At 32.3% G+C, this 17,525-nt stretch overlaps 1 protein-coding gene across 1 annotated transcript; it reads right to left on the reverse strand.

Moving 5' to 3' along the window:
• Positions 1-3,199: 3,199 nt before the first annotated feature.
• Positions 3,200-10,581, reverse strand: LOC18598578 (Peroxisomal membrane 22 kDa (Mpv17/PMP22) family protein). Its single transcript, XM_007028153.3, has 7 exons — positions 10,066-10,581; positions 8,294-8,381; positions 5,537-5,631; positions 5,133-5,205; positions 4,969-5,061; positions 4,766-4,852; positions 3,200-3,560 (listed from the first exon to the last, which is right to left on the reverse strand). The coding sequence occupies exons 1-7, from the start codon at positions 10,548-10,550 to the stop codon at positions 3,480-3,482; spliced, it is 1,002 nt and encodes a 333-aa protein (XP_007028215.3). The 5' UTR covers positions 10,551-10,581; the 3' UTR covers positions 3,200-3,479.
• Between the last annotated feature and the right edge of the window lie 6,944 nt (positions 10,582-17,525).

Raw genomic sequence — 17,525 nt, forward strand, 5'->3', positions numbered from 1 at the left:
TGCAAAATTAGCATATTATATCATTATTAATTTTGATTTGTCAGCTGGACACATCATCATTAATGATGATATGTTAGCATGTCACGTTATTACCATGCGATATAGAATGACAAATGACATTTTAACTAAATCGATAATTAGTTATAAAGGCTTGTTTGGTTCAAAATAAAAATATAAAAACTTAATTACACACAATAAAAGTATAAGGACTTATTTGAATTTTTTTAAATAGTTTAGAGGTTTTTTTGAATATTATACCTTTTAAAATTGATTAAGGGTATTTTTTTCCCATTAACATTTTTAACCTATTACTTGCCTCCAAGAATCGCCATTACCAAAAGGCAAGGGACGACAATGGTTAGTCCCCTTTTACCTCAATGGCTGGTCTTTAGCTTTAAAGAAGGATTAGGAAGTAGGGAAATGGCTATTCCATTCCCTCCAACTGCTTTGAGATCTTCCTCCACCTTATCAACAACTCGTCAGTGGGTGAGATTTTAATATTTTGTATAGACAAGAAAAGAAACATGGTTTTATCTTTATATAATGAATCTCTTATCCCATTTATCATAAGATTTAAGGTTATTTACACAAACCTATACTATTAATTAAATTGACAAATAAATTGAGGCCTTACCCACTTTATTAGATTATATTATGTACTATAATATTATCTTTTTACCAAAATCAAATGAATTAAGCTTGATTTTAATAAAATATAAATAAATTAAATAATATAGTCAAGACATTAATTATTGCTTATAAAAAAACACATTACTTACTCAGAAAAATTCTAACAGCTGTTTGTTGATTGATTGGATTCAATGACTATGAAAGTTTAAAGTGTAGCGTCTGCTTGCTTTTGACATGTCAATTTTCTTTTAGGTTCTTCTTCCAGTTTTTTAGTTTACCAACATCAACATGGCAAGACGAAATCAAAGAATTATTATTATTATTACTATTTTTCTAGAAATCGTAAAAAAGGCATTAGAATAATTGAGGAGGTGGGCCACACGTTTACTTAAGTCAATGGGTTTAATAAAATACGATAAACAGAAACAGCCTAGCGTGTTAGGTGATGGTATGGGGCCCACGGTTGACTTGAGTGCTTTAGATTCCTTCAACCAACTCATGCGCTCTCTCTCTCCTTGGAACCAAAATTACTTATTTCAGATTACTTGTTATAATAATATTCTAATCAATGGGCTCTGGAGTTATTAAATCCTTAAATGAAATTAAAATGTTGTCATATGTTTACTTAGTTTAAGATATTAATTTATTAATACTTTTAAATATAACTTAATATGTGCAACAAGTTTTGAACTCTATTTGTAGAGTTTACACCTTGAATACAATTTACGTACTTTTCGCATTAAGCACGCACTTAAATCTTTTTTCTTTTTCAAATTCTAATTGTTGCGATTACCATTTAGAGGCAAAAATTAAAGTTTTATGACATGTTAATAACACTAAGATGATGTGTACAAAAACAAGTTATTTGTCAAAATTTTTAATCTTTGTAAGCAAACTTTCACTTTTTAACTAGTCCAATTAAGAGGTAGCTTAGGTGGCCTTAATTTGTACGAAAATATGCTTATGCTTTGTCTTTGGCGTTTGGAGAATTATACTGATCAAAATTGATTCATGACTTGTAATTCCCTGTATCCCAATAGAGGATTATTGTTTTATAAATTTTTCTTTAAAAAAAAAATAGAAATTGTTATTCTTATTTTAAACAATTATACTATCAATAATATTTATTTAAAATTTTTGTTTTTACACAACCACGTTAAAACTTGGACAAAGCACCTGTGAAAGAAAGCTAGCAGTACTGGCACTTACCGGGAGGAGGGCCCAGTAAAATGGTATTGACAGCTTGGGGTATATCTTGTAGTGATTCTGGGCAACAGGTCAGAGTCAAGCAACTTGGTACATGTTGAGGCTAACTTTACTTGAAGCTTGGAATCAAATAAAACAAATAAGCATGGGATGTGAGTTTCTTCATAAACCGCATGAGACGACATTTTTATTTTCAAAAATGGGAATGAAACAGAGAATGTTTTAACAATTTCTTGCATAACACAAGTAATTAGCGGCAATCAATTGTCCAAGTGGGAAAGAAGGAAACAAACAATTGTTGATCTTGACAGCCTAATTGTTAAATCAAGATAAGTATTATGAATGGAAATTCTATTTTTAAGTGTTAAGTTTTGTATCTTATTATATCGTAGCATAAAGTATAATTTTTTTTAAATTAATTATAAATATTATGTATACTTATAAAATAAAAAGTTTTAAAAATATTAAAATATTCATAAGATTAAGAAATATATCGCATAAATTGACAAGATGATTGCGTTTTAATATAAATTCTCAATATGTATGTATATATATATATTTTTCAATAAGAGGTATATTCCATAATAATTTACAAATATTTGATATTTTCAATTTCTATTATTTTTAGAAGAAAAAGATAAAATACTCACTGTCAAAGAGTCAGACTTTAGGCTTCGGTTATTAAAAGAGACACTGAATAAGAGAAAAAAATGGCTAAGAGATAATCTTTTGTCTTTAGTCAATTAATTTCTATTTTTTCTTTTGCCTCAAATATGAAGTTCTAGAAAGCTCCTACAAGCCTAAAGCCATACAAAGAAAGGTTTGACTTTTTAAACTATTACCAAAGAAAAAATACTGTGCTGATGGATACACATAAGCTGCATCGTCGGTCGATACACTTTCAATAATTAATTAAATATAATGAATTTATCTATGCATAGAACTTTTTAATTATATAATATTATAGTATATGGTACACTATTTTTGTAAGAGAATGACAACTAGGCTTAACAATGAAAGCACTTGGAAAATTTATGAGACAAATCAAAAATTTGTGAAAGTGAGATCTGACTTGGGTTCCTAATGTCAGGTGTAGTACATAGTTGCGGCTGCAACAACATTCCCCAGTTGGCATTGATTGCCTTTGGCGATTACAATCGAGAATCCTAATTAAAACCCACTGGAGCTATGATAATGAACGATGTCTGGAATGATTACATCGTAAAATTTAAACCAAAAAAAAAAAAGCAGCCCAAGTGGGATCATCACTTGACAAGAATTGCAAATGCCACAAGTTTATCCAAAATGGAACCCACCGTTGAGGTTTTGGCGATGCTGGCTCAAAATCTGGCTACACCGCCAGTGACAGAAATGCATGCTTATGCATTAAAAATGAATTTATACTTTCATGATCCACCTGAAAATTTCATGAACAACTTCACTTAACCCCACAAGATTTACCCTTTGGCCCACGTAGGGGTGACTAGCATTTGGTGTGGGATTATGAAATTTGGTAAACATCACAAAGATAGCGACCAAATTAGTTTATCTTTAAAGTTTGCTACTACAACTGAAATTCACTACTTTGTTCAGCAGCCACTAATGAAATTAACTCATGATTCTATCATCACATTGAGCGATACCTATTTTGTCAGTATCTCTTTGTGAGCTTTGAATGAGAGAATCACATTCCAAACCAAAGCAATGAAATTTGCAGCAAGGACCTGAAAATGGAACAATGACGGATTTTAGCAATAGGATGAGAGTCAAAGAAATCATGGAGCCAAAAGAGAGATGATAGTTAGGGATTAGACATAAGTCCGGTGTTTAATTCTTACTAAAGAGCAAAGGTAGCAAATAGCTTAAGGCCCAAATGACCATACACAGGCATGGAAAATTCTTTCAGAGTATTATAAGTATACACGTCTAAAAGAACCAAATGCATCAAGGGTTCTAGCTTGCTTATAGATTGTTCTAAATATAAATAATTATAATTAAAAACAAACTCTATCTATCGTCATGTAAATGATCATTTTAATCTTAATAATCTCAGACCATTGCCCTGCGCTAGAGCTCAATAGAAGATAATAAACAAGCATCTTTCAATTAATGGGCTTGACATTTGGCTTTGAAATTTACCTTTGTGGGACATCAAGATTGAAAAGAATATAATTGTTTTGGGACATAGTAAGAATAGAAAGAACATCAAACCAAAGTCAAGTAAGAGAATAAGAAAGAACACATTCATAGTAATTAACCAAGCAAACTTCTTCAAAGCTTCTGCATCAAAACCACTAACATGACTCGTATCCAATGCCTGGATATAATGATTGGCACCTTAATGTTTTTTCTAATTACTTTCATCTCAAATTCTATCAGCACATTTAACTTGATTTACAATTGAGTCATTCCAAGTTAACCCTCTCAACATGGAATGACCCTAATTAACAACCATATTCATAGTGCCTGACTTTGTTTTTAGCATGATTCATTCCTCACCTCCTTTAACCAATCAAGAAAAATACCAGTTTAACTCAATTTATATCTAAGAATTATTTGAAATTAAAAAACTATTTGAAAACTTTACTCTTGTTAAGAAGAATTAAATTCTGCCAAAATATATACAATATAGAGCAACTTAGTAGGTTGATTTTATGTTAATAAACATTTTAACAGATTAATCATGTTAATTTTGAGTTAGACATGTCAAGCCACACAATCTTTGTTAAAGTGGTCATGCACATTATGTTACCAGTTCAATAACCCAGTCAAGTTTATGTTAGACAGTTCTGATTCAATGGCCCACCAACAGGTAAGCTTGGTAGGAAGCCTTTTCATCCTCACTTTGCAAATTCCAAATCATCCAGCCAGCATTAAAAATGATAAATGATAATAGGATGAAATTTTAATAAAATGAAAATAGCTCCACCTGAAATTGCTGTGGGACAAATCGAAAGTTGAGAAATTGGAAAGGTATCCACAGCTGCCAATTCGCAAGAACAGCAGAAAACCACTCCTACAAGGTGAAAATTTTCCGTGAGAGAGAGCAAAACTGGGGAAAGCCATCAAAAACCAACTTCAAGGAATGCATAAATATTTAAGGTAAGGCATGTGCCCATGTATTAATACCACCTGTTGAAGTTTGGGTACAACTTGCGAAGGCCTTCCTTCTAGTGTCACCAATGTAGATAAGAAAACTCCAATAAATATAGGAGAAAAGAGAAACTGCAATATATTGCACAAGAGTTAGAGAAATATTTGAATGTTTTGCAGATGTAGTAAGAGAGACAGCTCACCTGATCTAGTAAAAGCCGCAGGAAAGCACCTGATGCTCCAGGCAATTTAACCAAGTTACTTAGACATAAATACCTGCAAAGAACCAAGAATAATGTATTGAAGAGAAAGAAATCTGACAAGCAGAAACAAGTCATTTCTAATTACAATAATCATGGTGCATATGATGCCCCAAAATGAAATCCTCATGATACAAGTCATTGATCTTATTAACACTCTTCTGCAGTAACTTTGATAGAAAATGGGAAGATTTGTTAAGCATGCATAAAAGCATCGCATTGTAAAAGTAAACAAACAATACAATTAAGAAACTACAAACTAAATTACTAAAACAATAAAGCACTAGAGATAACTAATAAATTAGGTAGACATGAGAACACATAAAGCATTAATTGTGAAGCATTACCAGAAATGCAATGTAGGGCCCACTAACACCAATCCCAACAGTGTAAACAGAAATGTCCTTTTCACGTCTAGTGATGGCACATGATCAATTGCAAGCTGAAGCCAAAATATTTACTGTTAAATCAAGTCATGCCTAATATTGTATTAATAATAAAGATACAGTAATTTATGAATTAAACTGACATTTATATCAAAAAACTAGCCAACTCCATTTACATTAGTAATGAAAGATACAGTAAAGAATGATTTAAACTGAGATTTGATTCCCAAGAAAAGCCGACAACACATTCCAATTGATGTTCCATGAAAGCTCCCAACTCAGCTTCCCATCATTGGACATCCAATTTGAGGCAGGGGAATCAACCTTAGAATGCCTCCTAAACACCTTTGGAGGCTGCTTCCAGCGTAGCCCATCACCCTTATTTCCACACTCTCCACCTTTAAAGCACGATATACTTCTCTCTTATTGTGCATCATCCTGTGAGATTGCCACTAAGACAACAACATTGCTTAGGCACTATCATCTTTCTTTCTTCCTTTCTGTTTTATCTTCTCTTTTCTTGTTCCATCTCAGAGATTTCTCACTTCTCTCTCTGCAATCTTCCCAAGATACTTGCCTTTCTCTCTCCTCAACCACAAGTTGTTGTCCAGTCATGCTGACATGTTTGTAGGTTTTTTACTGTGTCAAACACAGATCCCAAATCATGTTTGTAGGAGAGAAATTCTTTTAAGTGGCCGCAACAAAGGATTATTCGAGGGGGGCTGAAATAAGGAAAGGAGATAGAGAGCCCAGCCCCATTGCTCCTAGTGCAAATCAAGAAGAATTTATATTGCCAACATTAGTTGTCCCAACAAAAGACTTAATCATTCCAGAGGAATTCAGTAATTCAACAATATATGATGTCATCCTTGCTGCCATCTATAGAGATGAGCAAGCACTCTCAATTGCTTCCAAGCTGAGAATAAAGGGTTAGCTCAAGTAGTATTACTGCTAATTCATTTCAAAACTAGAGGTTAAGTTTTTGCCGACAAGGAGAGTACAATGCTACCAACAAAAGGTCAAGAAAAGTCAGGATAATGTTCCATGAAAATCTGCAATAATCGCCTATGTTTGACATCAGACTAATTTAGGACCTTATTTGAGCTGGTATAGACATTATTCTCATGTTTGTCTGCTTCTTTATAAAATCTGGAATGTTGTTGGTTTCTTTTTCCATTCAAATGTTAAGGGTATCTGTTGAATTTCAAAGTGTGCTAGAAATTACAAATTTTGACTTCATCTACTTATTAAAATTTCTTACTTTACCACGGTCTATTTTTTTTTTTTATAATCATGCTCTTTACTTTTGCTTCAGCAGTTGTTTTTGCGTAGATCCCTTTATAGATTCTTATTTTGAAGATAAGTAGAACTTGGTATATAAGCACGCAACTTCTTTCACTAGGTGGGTGTTTGGCCTGCTTTTAAATTGGCTTCTCTGCTAAAAAAGCTAAAGCTAGGCATTTGCCACCACTAAAATAACTTATCTCAGAAGCTCAAAACTGCTTTTAGATCATTAAAATTTGAAGCCACTATTTATAGCTTCTTTTAAAGAGGTAATAAACTTTTTCTTCCTGCTTTACCTTCAAAATTTCCTAATATTACAAAGCATCAAACCAAATAAATCTTCGCCCAGTTAGTTCTTTTATAGTCTTTCTTTTTCCTAATTATCAAACAAAATAACGTGGCTTGAGATATTCAATCACTAGTACGATAAGTATATAAGCAATTGTTTTTACTTGATTTATTTTTGCTGTCAAAAATTAGATTAATTAGTTTTATTTTATATTCATATTTGAATCATTATTCTTTTGTTTTATTTTTTCCTTTTAATTTTTTAGAAAGACACCATACTATTCCAAAAAAAAAAAGAAAAAAGGCCAATCAACCTTCCTAACTATAAAATGTGCTTTGTCATTTTAATTATAAATATACTTTATTTAAACTTTCTTTCTTGTAATTTTAGTACTTAGTATTTTCACAAAATCATTATTGAAAAGCTTTCTACATCCTATTGCATCAAGCTTACAAAATGCTGTTTCATCTGTCCTTTATAGAACTTCTTGAACAGCTCTACTCCAACAACACTTTTGCTAAAAGATTCAGACAGACCAAACAGGCCCTTGACAGAGCAAAAGTTCATGAGAATTTTGGCTGCTATTATGACGTAGTTTCTGATTCTATAAAACAACCCTAACCCTAAGTGTAAGGCATAGATATCTTTCATCTTTTGCTTTTATTTCCAGCTTCAATTCTTATCAAATTTTTTAAATTTTCATTCATTACACCAAACCAAAAGCACATGAATGCAACCATCAAATTTCAACCATAAACCATTTCACATTCCCTAAAAGGCAAGAACACGTTTGGTTACTGTTTGTATCATTAGTAACCATCTTAGATCAATCAATGAATCCTCATTGTCTTATCCATTTCAAGCTTCGAAATCACCATTTCTTGCTCACTATGACCAATTTTGCCTAATTTTATTCAACCCCTGCTCTGTTATACATCACATTATCTCCTGTTAACATTGCTTGTGAATAATTTATTAATCACATAAATACATCACTTAGCATAAAAGAACAGTGAAGCAATCATTTTGTTGCATTTAGTCAAAAACGACAATGAAATCAAGTGAAACTAGGAAACCAGATGGAAAACCAGGAGGAAAATTGCACACACTGCATATTCATTGTAGGTGGCACGTAGAAATTTTACCTGGCAAATTAAATCCCCGATAAAAGTCAAAAGTGCAGATGTCACAGCTTTTGTGAACACAGGATACTTTGCTAGAAGAGCTAAATACCTGTAAAATAACTTAAGCAAATCAAATACTTGGGGGTAAGGTCCATCCCCTAACTAAAAGATAACAAATAAATACTTTGGCAACCTCAAGTAGGACTTTAGCATAAAAGTCTTGCAAAAGGATTTTTTCATTTTCGTACATGAGATGTCCTCCACTAAGGTTCCATAACAACAGAACAAACACACTGCTCAACTAGTATCACATAGGAGGTTAATGTTTTAAGAAACTTAAGTAACTGCTGCACAAAAAAAAAAAAAAAAAGACATTATTATCAAAAAAGTTTCCACTATTTTTGCTCTCATAAATGTGTGAAGCTATCAGCTTAAGCATCCCAATGAACTTTAGGTATGAAGCTTAAAATTTTTTTTTTTGCTCCTGTTTATTCAATTTTATGCAATATTTTTCAGAACTCAAATCTGATAGAGAATGTAAAATTTAATCACATAGTGTCCTACATCATATACATACGACACTAGAGCCTTGTGTGTGTGTGTGTGTTTGTCTATATATATATATATATATATATATATATACTTTAATTGTTTGTTCAATTTAAGATCTTGGCAAATTTTTTGAACCTTCTTTTTGGGTAAAACTAATTAGTTCACCATATGTTAGTTTTTCATAGGAATAATTCCCTTAAAGTTTCCTCTAATTTGGTTTCTTACCTTTTCTCCTAATAGTTTAGAAAGACCAGCTAAGAACATGTTTGGTCTAGACTTCTACCAATAGATATTTTAACAACATCATCATGGTATTGGTTTATTTTCTCTAATTCTGTATTTCTTATAGGGGATGGATTTACGGCTTTGGTTCAATACCCATTCTCTAGGAAGGTTGACTGCATGCCATTTAATGGCTTTTGAAATGACTACATTTCACCTAGTCATGTAAGTTTGGAAGAATTTATTAGTGTTCATGTTATGGTTATTTGTCATGGACAAGTATGTTGTAGACATCAGTGTATACATATATATATATATAACCCAATGATGGCTTTCAACAATGATAATTGGCACTATCATCCACCCATATTTTTTGTTTTGTATATTTATCCAACCAATTTTTGATAGCCTGTCAGTAGTCTAGGTATCATCCTAGAGGAGCCAATGACCCATTTGGTTCTTACTTAGAAATAGCAAAATCTTTCCAGACCGAAACGGGCACTTGCTCAAAACCTGACACAAGCTAAGCCACATTAACTTAGTCAATAATTGAAACATGAAGTGCACCAATTGTATTTGTCAAACGTTGTAGGGCTAATATTTAAAAATAAAGATCCGGGTCATTGAGGAATTTGTAGAATTCTTTTTTTGTGAGTGAGCATTTCCTCTCTTTCTTCTTCTCTTCTCTCTATTCTAAAATGTCTCTGAATACATAAACAGCATAGGAACAGCACCAATAACCTGCTTTATTCTAGTTGTGCAGGTGAGCTTGCCTACATTCATCATTATAATCAAGGTATCCAAGATGTACATTGTGAGTTTAAGCCACAGAAAATTTCTAATCAAGCAACCTAATAACAAGCATTTCTATGAACATTCACCAAAAGAATAATATAACCAAAACCCCGCACCATTGGTATCAATAAAATTCTGATTCTATCAAATTTCAAAAACAGCAGAAAAAGGCCGAAAAGAGCGAAATGATACTATTATAAATTAAAAAGGCCGTAGTTCAATACCATGAAAGCAAGGACCAATCATTTCTTCCACCATTTCCATCGGCGCCTTCACCTTTGCCACCAGAATTCTCATCACCGGAGCCTCCGAATCCACCAATCCCACGGGACCCACCATCCGAAACTGCTGAAACCCGGAAACAATCAAAACCCAACTGCCCAGCTCCCGTTTTGCGACTACCAAACTCCTTAAACCCATGAGTAGAACTCAAAAAAAATGAATAGGAGCGGCTCTTAAACCCTCTTACCAGAAATCTAGTTTGGCGTGCAGAAAGGCACAAGTTTTTGGAAGAAAAACTCATAATACTGTACAAGCGAGGGAATGTGCGGGTAAGTGCCACAGAATTCGGGACCATGGTGGCAATTCTCAAACGACTTGAAAAACTTGATGAGTGTTGTTCTGCTTTTATGTCTATGGCTGTGGTGATTGTTACAGTCTTACTGAGTTTCGGAAGGATAGGCTTCGCAAAGTGGAATACACGGGGCATACATAGCCTTCTCGCTCGTTTTAAATTTTAAAGTTTCAATTAAAGCAGCCAGCCCAGTTACACTTTTGACCCCCAAGAACTTTTATGTTTACCACGACCATTTGTTTTTTTTTTTTTTTTTTTTTTAAACAAATCGGACCGGCTGGACGGACTGGGTGAACTAGGAATCGATTATGTGTGGGGTTCGATTAGGATATCAAACGTTGAGAAATTGAACTGTCAAAAATAGACGAGTCATCGATTGAATTGATTTGGTGGCGCTTTTAATTGGTTAAATTAGTTTTTTTTTTTTGTCCTTAAAAAAATTACTTTTATTTTTTGAGATGGAATATTTGAATAATTCCATATGAGTAGAATTTTTGAGAATTAGTAGTTTCTATAATGTTGGACTCTTTGCTGCAGTAGGCTGTGATTTAAAAATACGGTAAATTCTTGAAACTGGACTCATCACGTGTAGTGCATAACAGGAATCGCAGAGACATGAGTGGTTGCGTGTAGGAGGGACTTCAATAAGCATATTCGGGTTTCTGCGGTATTACAAGTTGCTGGCAACTAGTTGGATAGCTAAAATGCCGATTGTAGCCTCTCGATATTGGGAATCGAATCTCAGACAATTTAATCTCTCTGCCGAAGATTATTTTGTCCATTAGCTATGGACTCAGAGATCCCTACACCTCGTCAAATTGTGCCTAGGGGTTATTTATTGTTATTTTTTTTCCTTATAATTTTTATTTCATTTTAAATAAGGCTAAAGCTTATTTTAGTTATGGCAATTAGCAATAAAAAGGCATTCGTTTGGACAACTTTTAGAAGCTAAACAAGTGAGTAACCTATGGTTTGCAACAACTAAAGCTTTGTGGGTTGGAGCTTGGTATTTTTTATTTGCTGACCTCTTGACTTCGACACAAAGGTCCAAAAGTATATTGTTCTTCCTCCCTTAGTTGCGGTTTACATTAAAAAAACTTGAAGGGTGATCTTTCAAATTTTTCGTTACTGGAACAATATGATTGCATGGCTTTTTCTTTATAGTCTTATCAAATATCTAAACATGTATTGAGGCATTACTATTTGATTAGAGCGACAATCAAGAGAGGTGAAATAAATATTGAATGTGAGCCCATAAATTATAACCTAATGGATCCATGTTGTGGAAATGTCATTGATAACGTTATTTTATGGAGTTATTTTGTAACATTTTGAGCATTGAAATTGACTAAATCCTTGAGTTTAGATTTGAAATTGTCACTTTTTTCTTGTTTCTTTTAAGTTTAGTTTTAATTGTTTTAAGTAGTTTGATTTTAGTTAGATTTTATGTTGATTAAGTCATTTTTTTATATTAGTAACTTGGTTTTGTTTGTTCTTGAAGGTGCATGATCGAAAGGATCCAAAACTGTGAAGAAAAATGAAGCCAAGTCAAAAATCAGCAAGTAGGCAATTGTGGGCACAGAAGAGTGGGCGTTGCGATGCCAAAAAGATAAGGTAGTCGTACATGGGCCAGCAAGCAGGGTGCTCAGTGCCAAAGAAGCAAGGTTACGGTGCCAAGGCATCAGAGAGTTGGACGTTGCAGTGCCAAGAAGATGAGGTAGCCGTACATGGAGCAGCAAGCAAGGTGCTTAACACCAAAGAAGCAAGGTTGTGGTGCCAAGGCATCAGAGAGTTGGGCGTTACAGCGCCAAAAAGTGAAGGGCATGATGCTAGCACAATATTCTTTTCATTTTTTTTTTCGTATTTGATTTGAAGTAACTTTTTTTGGAGGTTATTTAAAGGCACCTTTAGAGCAATTAAAAGGCACATTTGAACTAGGGTTTCTAAAAAGGAAAAGTAGTCGTCAAGCATACAAAAAGGCAAAAAAGACTTTGAAAGATTGATGATCCGACAAATCTCTAGTTTTCTTTTCTTCTCTGTCTCTTAGTTTTTCTTGTATTATAATTGATGGTTAAACTTCTTTGGATTATGTTTTCAATATTTAGAATGAGCTAAATATATGTTTCTAGGATTTCAATTGAAATCAACATGTAGTTTGGATTTTTAATGCTCTCTCTTTCTCATAATTAATGGTAGATGAATTGTTTATTCCAACCTTATATTTAAAGCATCTAATTGACTGATCACCAATTAGATTGATTGGGTAGCCTAAATAAACTTGAAAAAGGGAATTTAGTATAAAACTCATAAAACTCATTATACAATTCAGGAACTTCTTAACTTAATTATATAAGCTCAAGCATTTGGTATACATATATATATATTAAAAAAATGCCACTATCATAGTGCACATTAACATTAGCTGTCAATGACACCCTCGAGTGTCCATGTAGGCTCTTGAGCCATCATCATAATCTCATACATAACATTATCAATATAGAATGCCCAACATTAGCAACATTAACATAAACATATTCATAGTTTGTAAACACAAACATAAAGTTAAAAATTGATTCGTCAGCGGAACGTAACCGACCTTCTAGGCATCAAGTGGCTACTAAACACCTACAAAATAATGAAGACTAGAATCGGTATCCGCGATAATGGCTGCGATCAGACGCTATCACTGATCTGCAACAAAATAAATAGGAAAAATAATGTGTGAGTCACAAAGACTTTGTGAGTGGATACGGGAAGGGGTCACGCTAGGGGATAAAAGTAATTCGTAAACATGCACTTGTAATCTCATGACATTCATAAACAATTTAATCATAGAATTCATAAAACATGTTAGTTGAACACATTTTAATAACATTCGTTTCAAAACATGTTAATATAAACCTTTGGGAATCCTTTACCTTTGAAATTCTTATTAAATTCAATCAAACAACCTATTATGCTTCAAATTTATCGATGCATTCTTGAATGTATCGAAACTTTCAAGCATCTATCGATACATTAGTAAAATGTATCGATACATTCCACACAGAAAGCCTTCTAAAGCATTTTGTTTAGAATGTATCGATACTTAACCTATATGTATCGATACTTTTAGCCCAGAACCCAAATTTCTAGGCAAAATCCTCCATTTTTACCATTCCTTGTATTCCTTTGCCTCTTGAGACTTTTTTTTAGGCTCAGTCTTCTTCATTAAGCACATTCTCATGCTATCATAGAGCGCAAATCATGAATAATGCTCAAATAACATTAGTATGCAACATACCATAAACATAATACTCATACTTTGTGATGGTACGTCCCCCATCAACCTTAGTTCGACAATGTATATTCCCATTGCACCTTGGATACTTATGATGCATCATAGGAGTGAAGTCGTCACTTGCACCCTGTGAGAGTGGAATCAATCACACTCATAGAGTTCTCATACTCATAACTTTAAGTATATGGAATGTTCTTCACATACAAGCTTACTTATCTCATAAGGTACATGAAAAATATATCATATACATAATCTCATGGCATTCATCATGCTTTCTCAATCAACTCATGTAGTATATGGAATATATATCATATACATAATCTCATAGCATTTATCATGCATACTGAATCATCTCATATGGTATATGGAGTTTACATCATATACACAATCTTGTAATATACGTCATGCATACTTAATCATCTCATATCGTATATGGAATTTACATCATATACTTAAATCTTATGGCATTCATCATACCAAACATGCACATCATAGCATCTATAAATAAACATATAGTATCTCGTACCCACACTAATCCAAAGACTAGAGTAATTGAGTGGACTTCAAACATAAGGTGCTTGTCCCCCCTTGTTGAAAACTAATACATAATAGAATATTTACATATATAGTAGATTCATAAATGTTTTAAAAACCATTGAGTCAATCATATCACAATCACTATCAATTTATTTTCTTAGAAAATCATTTTCATTCTTGAAACTCAAATCCTTTGATAAACTATTTTAGAGATATCATTTCAACATACATAAATAATCCTTTTCATAGAAATCATGCTAGCTTTACATATCAAAATAATTTGAAAGTGGTGCATCAACTCACCTAGTTGGAGATTCAATTCCTAACTCCAATCACAACTCCATCTCGACGAAATCTGTGGAGTTTTTAAGTCTTCCTATCATACAATAATCATCACAATCACTTCTTAGAATAAAAATCTCGTAATAATCATTTTAGGTACTTTCGAAACTACTCACTTCTCACTTCAGCTAAACTAATTTTTTTAACTAAAACCCATACTTAGAAACCCATAAATATTTCATTCTTACCTTAAGGAAGCTTAGATTCTTAAAAAAGCATAAAACCTTTAAACTTTAATCATCAACAGAAAATCTGGGCAATTAAACAACTATTTAAATTTTAGAATCCAAGACCAAAATATTTAAAAGCTAAAAATATAATCTTTTTCCATAAAAACCCAAAACTAAGCTTTAGAATCATAAAAATGGAGTTTTGAGTTAAAAATGAGTTGAAAGAGCTTAAGAGTTGGGGTTTTACCTTGCAAATGCGACTGAAGGTTGCCAACCCCTGAAAAATGGTGTATATTTATAAGCTAGGGTGTGAAAATACGTTTTTACCCTTTTTATTTTTCTGAAATTGATGAAATGTATCAGTACATTGGCCTATGTATCGATACATTTGGTTTTGGGGAAATTGTATCGATACATTATGAACATGTATTAATACATGTTCATCAGAAACCCTTTCTGAGCTAAATGTTTTAATATATCATGAACATGTATCGATATATTTGAGGCAGATTGCCTATAAAAATCTGCCCAACTTATTTACATTAAATACCATTTAAGTCAACGTCCTTTTTACTTTTTACTCTCCATTTACTTAAGATATTTAATGTAAATAAGCTGGGCATATTTTTAAAGGCAATCTGCCTCAATTGTATTGATACATGTTCATGATGTATCAATGCATTTAACCCAAAAAGGGTTTCTGATGAACAAATGTCCTCTTTACTTTTTACTCTCAATTTACTTAAGATATTAAATGTAAATAAGCAAACAACCCCCATTTGGATTCAATAAAAATATAAAAAAAAATCAAATTATAAAAGAATCAAAATTTAATTTTTGGTTTCAAGAACAAAATCGAAAAAATTTGACTGAAATTAAATTTGCAGTTCCTATTTACCATAACAAACGTACTCCAAAAATTATGAAAAAAATCATTTTTGGTCATCTAAAAATCAAAGGAATTATTACCATCAATTGTTATTTTCAAAAGGTTGTTCTATAAAAACCACATATTTAGACCCCTTTAAGACTTAGAAAATTTTTTGTTTCAAAAGTGACAGACAACCAAAAGTGTCAATGAATTCTTTTGAAGGTTAAAACTAAGTTTGATGTTCAAAATATGTAATCTATATGCCCACCTAAGGGTTTCCTAACTCATCCTCTTACTCAAAATGGGACTTGACAAGCAGATGCTCAAAACCTATGGTAGCTTCATAAGAATGGTTATAAACTCTTTTCCTACCTTATAGAATCCTCCTACGAACATGGGCGATAATGAGACAGATGAAGATAAAGAGGAAGATTGAAGCTTCTTTGAAATCATCTAATTACCAAGGGAGCGTATTTTACCTTTTCTTTATTTTTCTAAATTTGAGGAGAATGTTTGATTTAAATTTAGGGGGAAAGCATATTTTTCTAGTGGAAGATATTTTATGGGAACTTAGGATTTTATTTTATTTGCATGCTTATTTAAATTTTAAGTTAATTAGGATAGTTTATTGTTTACTTTTCATTATACTTGTTTGAAAATTTTAGAATCTAGAAATTTCATACAAAATTTTTCAATAATTTCCATATCCAATTATGAGAATTTAGTTATTTTGTATTTTTAACTCTTAGTAAATTTGGACATTGTTTGGTTTACGCTAAATTCTTTTGCTAAGTATCATTGTTAGAATGTGATTTCCACAAATCGAGCACTTTATCTTTTACTTTGAATTATTATGCATATCTAGAGAAGGTTTGTATTGATGTGAATTTTGGATTATGTCAAGAATTCTAGACTTTGCTTGATTCTTTCTAAAATACCCCATACTTTGATATGGTGATAAATAAAGTTGATCGAATGCAAATTGAGGTCAATTAAAATGTTTAGAAGTGATAAAAGACGAAAGGAGTAGTTTAGGATAAAATATTTCGCAAGTGAGAAAATAATAATAAAATAATAATAATTTTATCGGAGGAGAATTTGTGAGATAAAAGGAGATTTGGAAGTCAAGTGAGACATAATAAGGTATTTTGGGTACCAAGGAGACAAGATAAAATTTTTAGAATAAAATAATATTTTATTAATGAAATAATATTAAAATATTAATATTTAGCCAGATGTCGAAATCAGTCAAGAAGAAGGATCATATGGTTGATCCAAGTGGGGGAGAAGATGACAAGCCCGACTCTATAAAATATTTGTCATGACATACATATGATGGATAGCATGTTTGCATGCTAAGAGAGTCTCGAAAAATTTACAAAAGTCGGTATTGTGCCTAGACGTACAACAAAGTTAATTTAAGCTTCGAACTAGATTAAATAGAGAATTTATGATGAAATTAAGAATTTTAAAGTCCCAGAATGGTTTAATATGGTGATTCGGAGTTCAAGGATCAATTTGGAGTCAAACCGAAATTTTCGCTATCTAGGGGCAAAATGGTCATTTGCCACCTGGGGACAAAATGAGAATTTTAGAAAAGATTTTTTTGGCCCCATTTGACTTATTGGAGAATAATTTGACTTATTGGAGTAAGATTTGAGGTTTAGAAGTGAAAAATTTTAATTTCGGTATAATTTGGAGTAAAAGGGTAAAATGGTAATTTTGCCACTCCAGGGGTAAAATTGTAATTTTCCACCACCAGGATATTTTTCCAGCACATGGTCTTCCTTTATCCTCATTTTGACCATTGACTAATTGTGTGGTGGAGATAAAAAGGATTAAAAATTTAAAATTTTAAAAATAGACCAATAAGAAAATGACGTGTTATACCTTTATTATTTTATTGTTTC

This window comes from Theobroma cacao, chromosome 5, assembly GCF_053813885.1.
Source record: "Theobroma cacao isolate CCN51 chromosome 5, ASM5381388v1, whole genome shotgun sequence".
Lineage (NCBI taxonomy): Eukaryota > Viridiplantae > Streptophyta > Magnoliopsida > Malvales > Malvaceae > Theobroma > Theobroma cacao.

Bases quoted from the DNA above. Each gene is read 5' to 3' on its own strand.
- LOC18598578 (XM_007028153.3), bottom strand. From the start codon at position 10,550: ATGCCCCGTGTATTCCACTTTGCGAAGCCTATCCTTCCGAAACTCAGT. The intron at 5,206-5,536 runs GTAATGCTTCAC...GGTTCTTTGCAG, and splicing joins GGCCCTACATTGCATTTCTG to GTATTTATGTCTAAGTAACT. The intron at 4,853-4,968 runs GTGGTATTAATA...TTCACCTTGTAG, and splicing joins TTGTACCCAAACTTCAACAG to GAGTGGTTTTCTGCTGTTCT.